The following is an 18,120-nucleotide window of genomic DNA, read 5'->3' as shown; positions in this document are numbered from 1 at the left end:
CATGTTTGGTTTTACCTGGAAATTTACTATTAGTTTTGATTGGTTTTCTGAGATTGGATAAGTGCATGTGTTCGTCAGGGACATCACCCTCAGTAAAACTTAATACAAAAGTATCAGTATCCATATAAAGGTGTTGTAGATCTTTGAGAGATGGTTGAAGAATACTACAGAAGATATCATACTCGTGCAATTTACTTATCTCTAATATGGTAACAACTACATATACTGGAGAATCATATTATATTTTTTCTTTATATATTCAATTGGGCTATGATCCTTATAACTAGTTATATTTTTAAATGTTTGTTTACTTATACATTTCAATACTTTTCTTCACCGTGTAAGAACTTACTTTGAAGGAAGTGTACAAGATTCATGCACATTCTTCCATATAGTGAATTGTTCATTAATTTCCTTACATCCTTTTCCGCTTCAGTTTTAGCTGTTGCTCTTTTATTAGTATTGATTTGAGTATAGTCCATACATATATAATATTTTTTAAATTTAATTACTCAATTAATTTTAGTTACTTTAACACCCATCTTAACATAGAACTTTAACATCCTTTAATAAACCATATATTCTGTTTTGTTGTTTTGATCTAAGATTAATTTCTCTGTTCTCGCTCTAACTTTGTCTTGTTTTCTATAGCGTAAATCATTATTATTTATCTTTCTTTTATTGGGCCTTAATGCTAGTTGCTCTGTTCTATTTTTACAACAATTAGTATAATTATTATCACAAACTTTATAGTAACCATGATCACTATCATCTTGAGTACTTAATATAGTATCGAGGAACCCGCTTCATGGATCTAGAGAAATAGTAAAAATGTACTCAAAGTCCTTATAGGGAAACCTTTGCATCATTGCATAACCATATGGATTGTTTGCATCTATATACCATATGGATCTATTACTAGTACTATTACTATTAATATTGTTACCACTATTGCTATGGGACTTCGTCCATTTTCCAGCATTACTATTTCTACCAATCTATCTGTCAGCCATTATGCCACGTATACCTCCCCTCTTTGCTTCAACAAAATCATCTAGCATTCGCTTATCTTATACTGTATCTAATGTAACACCGCTTGTTTGACATTAACCAACAATCAAAACTATAACCAGGTAGACGTACATAGTGTAGACGGTTGAGACCGAATTTTTTCAGACTCAACTCAACATATTCATACATGCAGTAGTCTAAAATTTTCACATCGTTCTGTATATACTCTAGAGTTAGATCTTTACCAGTTTTGATGACTGTTGTCTGTATTGAAGATATTGACTTCTTCTTGCGTTGGTAATTTGTAAAATAGAGAAGATTTGAAGTCTTCTATATTTAGATTACCTATAGCTTCTTGTTGTGAGTCTAAGCTAAAGTGTTCATATGATTATAATGTTAGTCTTACAATGATATATCTATGCCATTTGACCTAGAGGGATAGCAAAGAAGTTATAACTATCTAAGAATTTAAGACAACCAATATTAAACATCTTAGACTTATCAGCAGCTAGTGGTATGTTATCTACTTTTCTTTTATCATTATTCTGTTTAAACACTTCACTATATAGTAGATTGAAATCATTACCAGGTAATTGTGGAATATTATAGGAATGAAGTTTTGTTGTTTGTATCTTAGATTACACTCTTTACATTCTGGTCCTCTATATTTACCAGTTTCATGACAGTGATCTCTTACTTCATTAAAAAAAAGTTTTGCCGCATATATGACAAGTGTTTGTAGCAATATGATATAATTGATTTTCGTTATTAAATATCATTTGTTTGTTGCGCTTGAAATTAATCTCTGTTTCTATTTCTAATAGATCGTTAGCAAACCTTTTGATACAATCAAGACCAAAGTAGTATTTGAAATTCCATTGCCAGATGTAACCCACACTTATTGGTCTTTGTTTGGCTATTACATAGTTACAGTTTTTAGTTGTGACATCGACAACACATCATTCTATATCAACAGTTATAATATTTTTAATATTCTGACGTTTATGTTCGTTTATAAAAGTAATTTTCTTTTTCTTAGGACAAACAATCTCTGGTTTGAAAGGGTGGCTACATTCGTGTTCGTCGGATTTAGGTTGAGAGTTGAACCAAAATGTGCATCTATTACAATAATAGAAGTTGTGTTGGCTCTTATTCGGTCCTTCTATCAAGGTTTCTATTGTTTCAATTAGAGCACATTGTTCTGTTAGTCCTTTTCCCCAAAATAATATTCCCACATCTTTTCTATATTCAATAAAATCATTCACTGGTTTAAACAATTCTACATTCCCCTCACCACAAGGTGTGTATACCCGAATATTAAAATTGTACAATTTCTGTATTTTTATTATATAAGCAAAGTCATCATCATGTTGTTGTCTTGGTTCAATTAGATTATAAATAATTACTCTCACGTGATGCTTGGTCTATAGCGGGATGTAGCCAAGCAGTAAAAGTTAGTTGTAAGCCGTTGTATTTGTAATTGCGTATATTAATATTGATTAAGAGTTTTTGAGATCGGGGAGAAAACATATATACCTACCAATAGATGCTTTGGTTGGTTCAATAATTATCTGAATATTTCTTAGTCCGAGAAACTCAAAATCATAGCCATAACCCTCATATTTTTCTTTTTCATATTTTAGCCCTTGTTTGAAGTCACCATATTCATATATAGCTTTATTAAAAACATAGTCATTGCTGACGACTATTTTTTTGGTCTTAACTTCTTTGCTTCTCTTCGCATACTCATAGTCGGCTGTGATCTTATATTTAAAACTCTTAACTTTTCTGTACTGATAACAGCTTTTAGTTTCCTCTAAAGAGTTATTACTAGCTTCATCTATATCTTCAATGTAATTTCCAGCTCTATCAGTAATATAAAATTCTTTCATGTTCTGGCTAGAGTTTATATCAAAAAATTCTGTGTTTTCTAAATACTTGCGATTATGACTCTATGAATGAGTAGTTAGGTCTATTTTTTTTCTCTAAATTCTTCATAACATTCTTTAAATTTGAACTTAATTCCAAAGTCGATACTATCTTCAGTTTTTGTTTTAGGTTTAGTGATGGGTTTAGTTCTAATAATAACTTTGGTGTTATCTTTAGTTTAAGTTTCAGTTTTAGTTTTAGTAGAAGGTTTGGGAGAGATGAAGTCGTCATCTGAATCATAGATCATCTCCATAATTTTTTGGGGGGTTATAGCCCCATCATCATCAGAACCAAACATTACTCTAACAATTCTTTATGTTTAGAATCGTATGATTGATGACTGTATAAACCCTTCTTTGTTTCAAAGGGTAAATTGCAGACGTCGCAGAAGTTTACATTGCTGTTAGTTGAGTGAGACATGATGCATTTTATTGGGGAAAATTTATAGTTTTTTCAAAATGAAAAAAATGAAGTGTGATAAGTGTAAAAATAAGCCTTGGAAAGAATGGTGTTATGATTGCAAAGAGTTATAATATTGTTGTTTTACATGCCAGGATATAGTTAAAGTTAAAGATTATATTAAACTTATAGGAGAATATAATGATAATCCAGATCAATATCTAGGGTGTAATATGTGTAAAGTTTGTAAGCATATTTCTTTCTTTAGGTTTAGAAATGTAAGATGCAGATTGTGCATCTATCTTAAAAGATATAGATTTGGTCGTACTAGAAATCAGTTTAGAGAGCATGTTTATAGATATAATATCGGTGTGGCTGTTTCTCCCTGATGGGCTTCGTGCAGTGCTCTACTTTTGATATGGTTGGTTCCCCTTGATGAGATTTAAATTTTGACTCTATGCGAAAAGTTGGGTTGTTTTTTTTTTAATAAAAATGAGCAAAATTGAGAGTGAGCGGATGTGCGGTTTTTGAAGCTTAATTTTGATTTTATTTTCGATAGTGTATGTACTAGTGGAAAGAAGGGGGGTTTTCAGTTACCAGTACAATTTGGCTCATTTCCCCGAATGCGGCTAGCATGAGGGGAATGAGACAAATTGGGCTGGTGGCTGGAACCCTCGTTTTTTCCACTACTTTGAGGGCACAACAAAGCAAATTTTTTGTAGCACTTTTGGGTAAAATTTCTAGTACTTTGAATAAAATCTATAAAATTTGCAAAAACAGTGAAAAACAGTGCAAAGGTAGTTTGCAAACAGTGAAAAACAGTGCAAAGGTTAGTCAAAAAAATTGTAAAGTGTCGCAGCCAGTTGTAAAATAAAAAAAAAATGCGTAACCAAGGTGTTTGTTCCCCCCCATTGAGGTTTTATTCAAAATTTTGTACTACTAAAATTGGAACAACGATGACATGTCACCTAAATCTCAAAAAACAAGACCTCCACTAAATCCATCGATGCTAATTATTTAGAATTCAATCACACGTTCATAAGAGTAGATTTACCCTGAATTTTTACCTGCGGGGTACAAGAAGATTTCGCAGCGTAGGTTGGTGGCATAAAAGGGGAGAATCTGAAAAGGCATCTCTAAAATTAGATAGTTGGGTATGAAGAAATCAGAATTTTCAGAGTAAGTTCACTTGATGAAAGTGTTGGTTTCGTACTCAGAACTGTTCATTGATCAGGATTTCAGCTAAGGCAAACACAAAGTTTTTCTAAAAGTTTGTTTTGACAAAACCAATTTGAAATATTTAGGGTCAAAACAAATACACTCAGAGCGCCAAATCTAGGATCATCTTTGACTGGTTTTATTCTAGATTCAAGAACGGTCACCGATTCAACCAAAACCCGAATTCTTTAAACTCTAAAATGGTCTTATTTGATACATGTCATAATTAGGCTCACTTGAAACTATGTTGAGTGAAACTTCTCAGGTCTTATATGTAAAATAGGACGGATTATTTCATTCAGATTATGCTGTGCTCTTTTTTTTTCAAAAATAGCCCATTGCTTATTTGGTTGGTAAAACATAGGACTATCAGTTAACATTGATCAATTATTTTTCTTTTGAAAGGTTGCGTCGGGCAAAAGACCGCAACATCAAAACTGAATCCAGTTGAGACTGAGATCAACACAAAAAAGTCAGAAGAAAAAAGTTAGAAGGAAAAAAATCAGAACTTAATTGCAAGTCAGCTGCATGCAAATTTTATAAACAAGTGAGAGCTTAACTGTTCAAACAGTTCTCACCAAAGACAGGTTTTGAACGACCTGTAGCTTTACGAGGGTTTTTGAATTCAATTTGAAGTTCGTGTGAACCGATCAGAAGCCATTCGATCATCTTCCTACTGTGCCATCTCTCTGTAGGCGTGAATCTATGTTTGACCAATGTTCTTCATATGGGGACCAATCTAGTATTTTGCACGTTAACAGTTATTTGTTTTAAGTCTTTAGTTCAAAATTGTATATGGTTGTCACTTTTTTTCCGAAAGGGTCACTAGCTTAATCATGGCGAGGCGTGTGCATCCGGCGACAATATCAAACGCTGTCCAATCTAACTGGAAAAAAGACAAACAAACTGAGGAGTGTGAAAACTAAGAGAGATCAAACATCATCGCGTCATACAAATGACTTGCACAAAGATGAAATAACTGAACTAAGAAAAGACGTAGAGGTAAACAAGCAAGCAAACAGAATTTCAAACACCTTTAAAACACAGAAACCCTTATATCATCAAACAACGTGAGCAATCGTTTTTTGAGGGAACAAAATGTTTACAGATTTCTTACTGGCAATGAAAACACAGAAATCAAACAGTTTTAGAGCTAACGCAGACAGTTTTTCGACAGCAGGTACAAATTCTTTTAAAAAAGGTGAAATAAAGAGTGAAAATGCAATACCTTCATTTTCATTTCCAAATTGAAAAAAGTTATATACGGCGGTAGTTGCAATACAAAGCAAGTTAATGACCATAATCAAAAAATCGCTTGCATCACTCGCAAAAAATCGCTTAATATAGAGTCAAATTACCGATATCCAATGTCTACGTTCTAAACCATGGACTTGAAGTTTATGATGTTTGAGGTTAAAGATGAGGATTGAATTTTATTCATCATGAGGTTTATGAAGAGTCGCTCAAACGATATCCAACAAAGAAACATTAGTTTTTTTAGCAGACTTATATAAACAAGTATTTACAACCAATTTTCAGTGAATCAATTTGAAAAGCCTGAATAATCAAGATGCTGAAAATAATGGAAAACTCTTGACCTGTTGTCATTCTTTGTTATTACAGGAACATTGATTAAAAACCAAAACACCGGAAAATTTTTTATGCAGTAGGCACTGGTATATTCAGCAGCCGAGATCGTCATTTGCTAAATTGGAAACAGGAGAGGTAGGAATATGGTTACCCAAGCATTTTTTAGTTAGAGTTAGGAACGACTTGAACACCATCATTCGAAGTTTTTTCGAACCATTATGGATAGAAGTATCTGAGGCTCTTGAAAACAATTTATTCAAAAATGTGGCCTACTGATCAAAAGTTCACCTTTGAAAACTTTTTCTCAATAAGATGAACGCGGAATTCTCAAATGCTTATTCTAGCACACTTGATCTAATCGTTTTGCAGATTGAAATTAAATTTTCTATAATGGTGGGAGATAACAACTTTGTTGCATATTATTGACTTCAATATGTGAACAAAAGCAAAGCAAAATCGACTAGTAGAGAAATATCTTCTATAAGCGATCATTGTTTCACTACTACAATTCAAATTTTCAAAACAGACATCGGAAACAACTAAAAAATCTAAAGAAGAATTTGAAAATTGGATTAAATTTGATTGAAATTAATTCTCTTACCCATGAGAAAAAGAGTCGTTAACAGCGAAGCATTCTTTTGGTATTTAAAATGTTAGGAACAATTTCAAAATTCCCAACATTTACTGTTACATTAAGATGACTTAAGTCTTGCATGAAAACCTTATGAGATTTTAATAATATTCTTTTCAAATTTGGGATTGAATTTCTCAAATGTCACTCAAATATGAGAAAAAAGATTTACTCAAACAATTTATGCTCGCTACGGTTTAATTCCATCAATAATACCTATATATTTATAGTCATAGCAATGATTTTTTATAAGAGATATAGAAACAAGATCTGGCCAATATCATAAGGCTAATTCAAAAACAAAAGAACTGCTCTCGGAATAAAACTTTTGACAGAAGTTACTACTAAGTTTAAATTAATGAAATGTAGAAGCTTAATTATTAATTATAGAACGTTATCAAAGTTTTTGACAACTCATGACCGTTTTTTTTTTCATTCCTGGCTGTTACAGAAACTTTCATGAACATAAAACCGCTCAGCACCGGATTATATTTTATGCAGTAGTTATCGCTTTGTCCAGCCGATTTCGTTAATAACTATACTAGTAAGAAGAAGAGTTGTAGTTTCATGGATACTGGAACAATTTTCAGTGAAGATTAGATATGATCTGAAAACCACTACTCGGAGTTTTTCAAATCATTAAAATTGTGGCCAATTTCTCATTTTTTCTGGATTATTTGATAACGGAATTTACGACCAAAAATGTGGCCGAATTCTCAAACCTACACATTTGCTGATGATTTTTTCTGGATGAATTAAAAGCGGAAATCTCAAACGCTCATTCTAGCAATAATGATCTAATCCGGTTTCAAGATTACAACCTAAATACTCTCAAAGATGCTGGTAAACAGTTACATGACAACTCGTTGCAAACAATGGACTGTAATTTGTGATTAAAATTGAAGCAGCATAGACAAATGGAGAGGGAAACAGTCCATAGTTGGTCAATGATCCATTTCTGAAAATCGAAGATTCGAAGAAGTCATAATAGAGGCAAAAATTGATCTACATCAACCATTAATGAAAATTGAATGCATACTCTCAAAGAAAAAGAAGAAAGAGTGATATTTGCAATGTGAAAAAATTATATATAGGATCTCATTTCAACGGCAATAATGTTGTTCAAGAACGGTCACTGATATATCAAGCAAATTGAGAAAAAGTAATCTTTCTGGGAATTTTTGAAATTTTTTTTATTATCAGTTTGAAAAATACAGAAATGACAACAAAAAAAAAACACAAAAATTTTATAACAAGAACGGCATAAATGATCACTGAAAAAAATCTCGCGTTTAATATACGGAATAAAATCTTTATGAAGTGCTGTTTAAGAGTTACAAAGTACTGAGAATGATAGTTAGCAAAACACTGCCTGAGGCGTCTAACAAGTATTCCAAGCGAACTTTGACATCCTCCCACATGCTAAGGCAAGAAATAAGTTCATCAAAAACAAGCTTACCTCATTTATGCAAACAATAATTGATTAAAAAATTCAAAAGCGGAATGAATTGAATATCAAACCAGTCATCAGAAAAGAAACATATCAAGTCATTGGCAAAATGCCAAAACAGAAATCAGCTGGACTAGATGAGGGAAGTTACTGAGTTTTAATGGATTGTAAAATTTCTATAGGATACCATTGGGTATTAACAAGTTAACAAACACAAACACTATCCCCTATATTTGAAAAAAAAGAAATATATTTAATACCTATCTACAAGAAAACTTCATTCTGAAAACTAATGGCCAATTTCAAGTTCTTAAAAAATTGCAAATTTTCCTGAAGACTTCCGTCGAAACAGAATATTGAGATTTGAACAAAACTATTTACAAAACTCTATTTGGATCCCAAAAACAAAAACCGGCCTTGACACAAAAATTGCTCCTACAATTTGAATTGAATCACCACGTTGGAGAAAATGCAATGAATAAATTTTTTTTAGAATTCGGCAAATTTTGTATTCATTATCCTTGGATATTTTCCAACAGAAGAAGAAGGAACTGTGTAACAAACCAATAATTCAGATTGGACAATAATCAATAATGATCTTTCACAAGCTATTGTACTGGGGCAAATAGTTATCATACTTAAAGTAATTGATCACTGGGAGGAGTAAGTGAATCAATGGGGAGGAATTCTAGTTTTTTTTAGAATTCACAGATGATACAGCATTTTATGGTGTGAAAAACGGACTATAATTAATTTTAATTGCTGCAAAATTGTGCAAAAAACATGCAAATTATATTGGGCATAAAGTTTACTTTCTTCCATCCAAAGATGACACTGCTCATAGTCTACTTGTTCAATACATAAATCTTCGCGCAGAAGCTTCATATCCCCAAAATTTTTCTAAGATAGGTGTTTCAGTTATATCCGACAATATCCCACAATAAAAAGAAAGGTAGTTAATGAAATTATTATAAGCAACCGTACCTATGATTTTATTTCCGAAAAAATTGGATGGAAATTGATCGACAATTCAGTTATAGGAGGTTTTGCTCCTTATTGGAAAAGAGGGACTTGCTATGAAAAAAAATAGAACTCAAAGTAAAAAATCAGAAAAAGTTAAAAATAAGATGCAAAAAACAGAAATGTTTTCCAGCAGACAAAAACTTTGCAGGCTTTAAAAGTTTATATTATTAAAAATATTCACGAGGACCGACAACCGAACCTGTTTGTCATTTAATTATTCAGAGAAAAAATTGTGTTTGTTGTTTTTTATTTTTGACATTACAAACTGTAGCTTTGACCTCGGGGTAACTCTTATTTAACATTTTAAGATAAAAAAGAGCGAAAATCTTTTCATTAGTTTATTCAAGCATGGTCTTTTGCATATCACTTTTTTTTGAGGTGGTACACGGTCTTCTCATAAGTCTATGTCTATACATGGGAAAAAAACTGATTTTGATCAATTAATGACCAGTCACTGCTCATTTAAACAAATATGCGAAACAGCTCTGAAAATCAGTGTTACGACCAAATCATACAAATTTTTTAGTTGTACCCAAAAATCTGCTTCACTGGTTTGAAACAAGATGGTTTTTGTGAGTATGTACGTATCACAGTATGTTGCAACATAAATATCAGGGTTGCCAAAGCAGCCATTTAATTCTGTCTGCGAAACTGTTGGGAATATCCGAAAGCAACTTATGTTAATTGAAGAAAAAATTGTGCTGCTTGAACCACAGATATTCGGAAAACTCGTCAACACACTCTTAAAAGTTAGGTGTTGCAGATTTTAGAACGAACATACACAAAGAACTCATTCACACAAACGTCACAGATTATACAAACCAAAAATTACACGACAACAGAACAAAACACCAAAAAAAAACATTAAAGAATTTTTTTTGGAAACTGATCGTTATTCAAGGATTGTCACGCTGAATTAACTCATCGTATGTTTATTCTAAATTAAGACGTGGAATGGTTGAAGCAATTGCATTGGTAATTGTGATTTTTGAACAAAATTTTCAGATGAAAATTTCTGAAGTTCTTCGAAATATTTTACAATTTTTGATGTGTAATGAGCATAATGAAAATACCATTTTTTTTAAAACAAATCTCGCAGATTTAGTATCGGGGAATTGAGAAACCGAAGTTTGATTTTGGTCAAAATTAAAGCTGCAATATGTACCAAATAATTTTTTGTTTTTCTATTGTTTTAATTGATCTCAAATGAAGTTTGTAGCAGTTAGTCTTTTGGTCTTTTTTATAAGATTTTTGGCTCGACCCGTTTTTCGACTGGCCCAAGTGACTTTTTTCCTCAAAAATGGGATAACCAGATAGCTCTTGGAGTTATTTAAGTGGGCAGTCAGCTCTCTTAGAGCCTGACACCTTGCTGGTCTCTCAGTCACCGCTTCAGCGAAACAGTTTTGAGGAGAAATTTTTAGAGTGTGAGGGGCGGTTTTTAGTCTTAAATGTTTGACCCCCCTCTGCCGTACCTCACCCTCAAACCCAATCCCCCACCTTTCCCAACCTAAATTCCCGCCCCACTCGATACCCCCGTCCACCCTCCTCTAATCTGACGAATTGGACCTCCCTTGTTCAGCTCTCGCACAAACCTACCCCCGCACCCCCATCGACCGACATCGCTTACCCCCTACTCCGCCCCAACCCCAATGCTCGTTTGCCTCAGCCCCAGCTGCCCACTACCAAACCCAACTGCTGGCCTGTGGTTTGAGATCAATTCGCCCGTCGTTAGTCGAGTGCGTTTAGATTTTCTCGAAATTTTGGATACTGCCTCTATTTATGTCTATAATTTAAAGGTTTGAAGCTCTTTCCTTCTCTCTCTCTTTATCTGTCTCTCACATACACATACAAAACACATCACACATACACGACACACATGTATTCACATACATACACCCACATAGGTACACACACACAAAAGAACAGACACATACACACAAATAAAACACCCACACAAAAATTTTGCGAAATTTTTTGGCCACCGACTTTTTCCAATTGTTCAGTTTGTTCATTTAGGGCCTCTTTGTTTATTCTGGAAAACTAGGTGTGGACGTCTGGAGGCATATGTATTGGTAATTTTGAAAATTGACACTAAAATTTTAAAAGTAGATTTATGAATATCTTTCAAAAAAATTATGTTTTTTTACAACATCAAGCTTTGGTGTAATTGTTAATTACACCAAACGGATTCACATATAACTTCGCCCACAATCTTGCACAAACAAATAAAAACCCACGACACACAGAAAAAATTTTTCTAAATTTTCTTTTCAAACTGATATTAACCAATGGTTCGCATCGTTCATTTGTATCTTCTTTATTAAGTTGAAAAACTAGGCGTGGTGTCCTTTGGAAAATTATATCCCTAACTGCCGTAAATTTGAATTTTTTGATTTTTTTTCCAAAATTTTTGTCATTTTTGATGTTTCAAGAGCAAAACAGGAAATTTACTTTTGTTCAAGATCTTGCAGATGTGTTACTAACTAGATTCAATTCAAATCAAATTGTTTTCAAACACATTTAAATTTTTTCTAGCTAAAGTTAAGTAACTTTTCTACTTTTTAAGGTTGCTGACATTTTTGAATGCTACTTGTGTCTAACATGTAAGGGAACTTTCTTGAAATGTGAGGCAACGTTCATACAAACGTCATAAATGTAAGGATGTCCTCAAAAAGTCCTATTCAGTAGCATTGGAGAGAATTGGTTTTTAACTCTTCGGATTAATTTATTTTAATCGAAAATTTTAATATTTTTTGTGTGACTGAGAAAGAGAAGATATTTGTCCTCTTTCAGAAAAACTCTGGATTTTCAAATCAACAGTTTCACAATAAAAAATTGTTTTGTTTTAACTGACACAAATACCCTCAGACCAGAAATCTCCGTTTGAAATGTTATTTCAATTCACAGAGAAGTAAAAAATAAATTTCTTATAATTTTAAAAAAAATTATTAACAATTGTATTAAGTTTGTTAACCTGGCTATCCATTAACTCTCTACCTGCCAAAAAATTTCATTTGTATTGCATTATACTATAGAAAGTCAGTCAGGACGATTTTCTCTGACAACATGAGGAATACAAATAAAAAATGTATGATTTCCATATTTAATTTTCGATAATGAGGTTGGTTGATTTGACGTTGTTTCCATGAAACCAGTTTTTTACGTCTCCGTGGTTTTGGAATAAATAAAATAGTTTGCAAAATTGTGTTCAGAAAACTCTCTGCAAAAAACTCAGAAGCAAAAAACTTAGAAGTTGAGTTTTTGGTAGAGAAATAGGTAACAGTTGATACAAGTTGATACAGAGAAACATTGGTTGTTACAGTAGTTTTTAATCAGCAGAAAAGGGAGTAACAATAAAAAAATTGAGTTTGAGAAAAAACAAGTAATTAATTTTTTCCGACATTTTTGGTCAAATAGTTAAAATCGTTAATTTCTAGTTTTGAGACTGTAAAGAATTAATCGTGACTATCAAACCTCCCTTTAACCTAACTAATTCTTCTAATAACTTCGCGGTTTACTTTTATCTAAAATTTTGATTGAAGTGTTCCCTCTTTTTTTAATTTTCCGGCAACTTTTTTTATATAAATCAAAACTAGATCCCGAGGGCCACCAAATGATGTTCTTCTTTTACGATGCGTAAACAAAAAGTGAAAATTTGTCTGAAGAAAAAAGCCAGCCTCGCGTATACATCCTCCTTGAAGAATGTTGGAACTAAAAATTGCAATTTTAGCTGCTGCAACAATTTCGCTCCATGCACTCCAGTTCTGATAATACCTGGGTCAATCATGACGTGGCAGTTTTGATGACAACACGGAATTTTTCTGACTCGCCTGCATCTCAGGGTCTCGCTTATATAGGCGCGATGTGTGCTTCTGCGTTCCAAGGTAGGTTTTATAAAAAGCTGCTTATCTGACTTTCAATTCTGGATAGGCCGACCACAGTAGAGACGTGAACCCTATGAATGGCATCAAACACTGAAAACTTTGCGATTAATGTATTGAGTTCTTTTTGGTAAATATGCGGTGAAGTACGATCAACGCACAGATTCAGAGCTCGACTTATTAAAAGACTCAAGAATTCTAGTGAAGGGCGGAGGAGGGCTTTTGTTGATTATAAATCCACTCTCAAGCCCCTCTTTAAAGTAGAGCAAAAATCTTTTCATGCGGTTAAAGCTGTGGGAAAAAATTAACGCTAAGAAGTGAATTTTACAGTTGAAACATGTAAAGGTGAATCTCATCATCGTAAACTGTGAACAGACTAATGAAAAGTACATATTTATGTTTTTGGAGCACAGCGGCAAGTGAAAGCTGAAAGATATGGTTTTATGAACGAATTGTGACAGATGCGGTAAAAAATACTTGCTACCGAAGTTGCTTTAAGATTGAAACCCATTGGAATGTCCTGGGTGGCCTAGTATGCTCATTGTTAAGCAATAAACGCTTAGTGCACTAACTAAAGAAAATGAACAATCTGATAACTCTTTTCAAATGCAAAGCAAAATCAACAATATCTGAGACGAGATTTTCTGCAGAAGATCGTTTGAAGGCCTCCTGTAGTTGTCGACACTAAACTGCTAAATATTTGCAAACAAAATTCAGTCTCACAATTAGCTCAGATAATTGTATCAGTTGTTTTATCTAACTTTGAAAAAATTCTCGAAGAGTATGACTTACAGACCTGAAACCAAATTCAATACTGTTTAAAAAGCTACGAATAATTTGGACAAAGTTCTGAAAGAGAAGTTGCGGCTATATGCGAAAACTGACCTGCTCCGTTTTAAAATTAAGAGTGAATAGCGAAAATGGCTTTTGCGCTACAAAGGTTATTAAGGTAAGATAAACTGAATGGAAAAAATAATAAAAAATTAAACGAGCATAAAGGTTTATCGAAATCAATGTATGCTCACAAGTAAGAGAAAAGCACAAGAAAAATGATCACTATCCAATAGACACCATCCCCAGTAAAATGGGGATCTGTTTCTTATTCAGGAATATAGCGTTCATGATCGATACAAAGTAATGAGGAAGCAAAACCTAAGTTACTGAATTGTAGAAAAACAAATCGCAATCCATCGTTATATATGAAAGCACCAAAAAACTACTTCCAACAGTAGTGGTAAAAAGGTTCTATCCAACCACCCACTCAACACTAACGTGTATTCGTGCCTGATTGGATAGCACCTTTTTCCCACTACTACTTATACGCATTCAACCAACACTAACGTGTATTCATGGTTCGTTGAATGTGTGTATCCACTATATTTTCCCTTATATTCCCTCAAATTCTATCATTTCTTGTCTCACTTAGTGCAATCCACTAGTACAGAGTTAAGCTGGTAAATAACCGCTATCAGACGGATAGTTGGGGTTCTATCCCCACTCACTCCAGTGAACGTATCCCAGTACTAGTGTAACTAGAGAGACCGTGTAGAAAGCACGTAAACCAACTTGCAAAAAAAACTTGAACAAAAATTGTAAAAAAAATTTTAAATAATAAAATTTTTTATACGTTCTCTAATTGATATTTAATCAATCTAAAACTAAAACTTTCTGTCTCACTTGTTATAGTGGTTAAATCATCGAGTCTAGTTAAGTTGCTTTAGCAATGCTTTTGCAAACGGAAGGTTTGGGGTTCCTTCCTCACTGACTGCAGTGAAAGTCCTCCGATCGGCGAAACCGCCTTCCAGGATTTGATGAATTACTTTAAAACTAAGTGAGATAAAAAAAAACCGAATTCACAGTTCTTAAAAAGGATGACCCCTGCTCTGTGACTGTATATGGGACACACTGTGATGGGTATACAGTCAAAAACACAGAGACCGGTGGAAACACAGTGATTAGTGTTTTTCAGCTTAACTCTAAACTTTTATATTAAATTTTTCAGCAAATTGTTTGAATCTATTGTTGGTATGTTTTTATCTATATGCAGATAAATACATAATCTACATCTTCCATTTCTAAATCTAAACAAAGAAATATGCTTATAACCCTTATACATATAACACTCTAGATATTGATTACGATCATTATAATGTTCTCCCTAACGTTTAATGTAATCTTTTACTTTAAACTATATCCTTACATATATAACAACAGTAATCTAATTCTTTACAATCAATACAACTATCCTTCCAAGGTTTATTTTTACACTTATCTCATTTTCATTTTTTTCATTTTTTTCAAATACACCATGTCTCACTCAACAAACAGCTATATAAACTTCTGTGATATCTGTAATTTATCTTTCAATTCAATGAAGGATTTTCTCACTCAAACTTTATCGAGTGACCACCAGAAAAGACTTAGGGATATGATTATGGATCTTGATGAAACTGGGACTAAACTTGAAACTGGGACTGATCTTGAAACTGTGACTAAACTTGAAACTGGGACTAAACTTGAAACTGGGACTAAACTTGAAACTGGGACTAAACTTGAAACTTGGACTAAACTTGAAACTGGGACTAAACTTGAAACTAGGGCTAAACCCCAAACTGTAGTCCTATTTTGGGTTTGTGGCCAAAGTTTAAAAAAGATATAGGTCTACAAACCCACATGAATAAACACTGGAGGAAAAACGTAGCCCAGGACAATAATTTTTATATTAAATCAAGCTTCAATCAAAAACAGTTATAAATTAATATATCTGATGACAGTTTTATCAGGGATGTTAATGAGCCAATCGATTACATATTAGACGAGTTTAAACCATTTAAATCTTATAAATATAAGGTCACTGCTAATTGCTTATATAGAAACAGAGCACCCGGTGGTGAAGATGGTGAAGAAAGGGGCCCAAAGACTGTTAAAATAAACTTTAGAACGGATGAAGATATGACTAAAGACCATCAACTGAATCATCGAAATCAATGGCTTGATCTTGTTAAAGAAACATATGAAGGCTATGATTACAATTATGAATTTATTGGAATATCAGACGTGCAATTAAACATAGAAAAAACTAAGCCATCCTTAGGATCTTATACTGAGCTACCACCCAGACTAAAGAGTAAAACGAAAGCAATATTAAATATTAGAAACAATAATTTTAACTTCTTGCGATTATGTATTACAGCTGCTGCATGATTCCCTGCAGCTGATCATGCAACTAGAGGAAGTAAATATATTAATAATCTAGTTGATGACTAGGAAGTTAATGAAAACACTTATGATTATTTAACAAGAATACAGAATAAATATAACATCAACATTTGATTTTATAATTGAAAATAAAGTAGAAATGTTACAGAAATGGTCAAACTTTCTAAAAGGTCGTAAGAACGTAAGAATACTAGTCTGGAATGAACCCGCCGCTTTAATTAAAAACGTAGAAGTATTATTGGAAAGACCTAATACTAAAAACTCGAAGTATTGGTTTTGTGATAATTGTTCTCTTTGGTTTCCCACTCAACAAAAATATGGAACTAGTGAATGCTGTACACAAATCAAACCAAAGATTGTATGCTCTAAATTAAAACAAATCAAACTCAAGAACATTACAAACAACAAGAAGTGAAAAATGTCATCAATAGCGATATTGAATGTTATATGGACAGCATTAATAAAAAGATTGGCGATAATTTATATAAAATATCTGACCATGTACCTATTGCCATTGGCTTCAGTTGCAATGGTGATTACAAATCATTTTTTGGTCCAGACTCTATCAAAGATTATGTCAAAGATCTATTGGAAAAAGAAACTGAGAATAATTTCAAGTTAAAAATCCCCATGATTTTTAATAAAGAAGATAAACTATATCATGAAGCCAATGACACCTGTCATATTTGTAGCAAAACATGCATTAATAAAGTTAGAGATCACTGCCTCCAAACAGGTAAATATAGAGGTCCTGCAATGTATGTAATATTTGTAACTGAAACTAAAAACAGCCAAATTTCATTCCTGTAATATTTCATAATGGTAAAGATTATGATTTCAATCTAATATTCAATGAGATATCTCATCAGAAAAATAATAAGAGAAGAGTTGGTGTATTACCTAGTACTGATGGTAAAGCTAAAATGTTTATAGTAGGTATACTAAAGTTTATAGACAGTTACAATTTTATGACAATGTCTCTGGATAAAAATGGCAAATGTTTATCAAGTTAAAAGTAAAACGTTATATCCTTATGAGTACTTTAAGGATGGAGAAAGCTATAATAATAAATTGGGCAATCTATCAATAGAAGACTTTAGATCATCGCTAACTGCCAAGCTACCAACTCAAGCCAATGTTGATAACGTTAATAATTCTAATAGTATGAAAACAGGTGAAAAATTAACACTAGAGTATATGGAGATTGATGTCAGAATATTAGAACATTGCCTCAATCTATTGGTTAAGTTAAACATAGACATAAATAAACTCAATCCGCTGCGTTATATCACTCTACCTGGTTTCAGCTTTGATTGTTTCCTAGAACTAAGAGAAGTCAAATTAGAAACATTACAACATGAAAAAATGCTAAAAGATTTCATTAGTGCAATGCGAGGTGGTATATGTGGTGTTATGGGTAATAGATATACTTAAAGTCAAAGGCAAAGTCAGAGTCAAAATCAAAGGTCCATATGGTACATCGGTGCTAATAATTTATTTGGTTATGAACTAATGCAAAAGCTACCATATAAAGACTTCAGCTTTACTATTACTACTCTAGACAAGGTGTTAAACACTGATAATAATAGTGATTAAGGCTACTGGCTTATTTGTGAATTAGAATATACTAATGAATGTAAAGATAAAAGTACCAACTTCCAACTACTACCTCATACAAAAGAAGTAGAGAATAATGAACTAGGATATAAACAAAGACCTCCAACTTCGTCAAAAAGCGAGAAACTAATACTAGATCAGAATAAAAAATA

General features: G+C 32.7%; 1 protein-coding gene across 1 annotated transcript in view; it reads left to right on the top strand.

Annotated features, from left to right (window-relative positions):
- Window positions 1-18,120, top strand: part of LOC142337640 (uncharacterized) — a 173,572-nt gene that overhangs the window by 31,952 nt on the left and 123,500 nt on the right. The window contains exon 3 of the mRNA XM_075387024.1: window positions 12,982-13,135. Coding sequence (XP_075243139.1) covers window positions 12,982-13,135 — 154 coding nt within the window. The remainder of the gene's footprint in view (window positions 1-12,981; window positions 13,136-18,120) is intronic.

The sequence above is a fragment of the Convolutriloba macropyga genome, chromosome 4, assembly GCF_964194025.1.
Source record: "Convolutriloba macropyga chromosome 4, txConMacr16.3, whole genome shotgun sequence".
Taxonomy (NCBI): Eukaryota; Metazoa; Xenacoelomorpha; order Acoela; family Convolutidae; genus Convolutriloba; species Convolutriloba macropyga.
The sequence above is the reverse complement of the archived record's forward strand: the minus strand, read 5'-3'. Positions and strand labels throughout refer to the sequence as shown.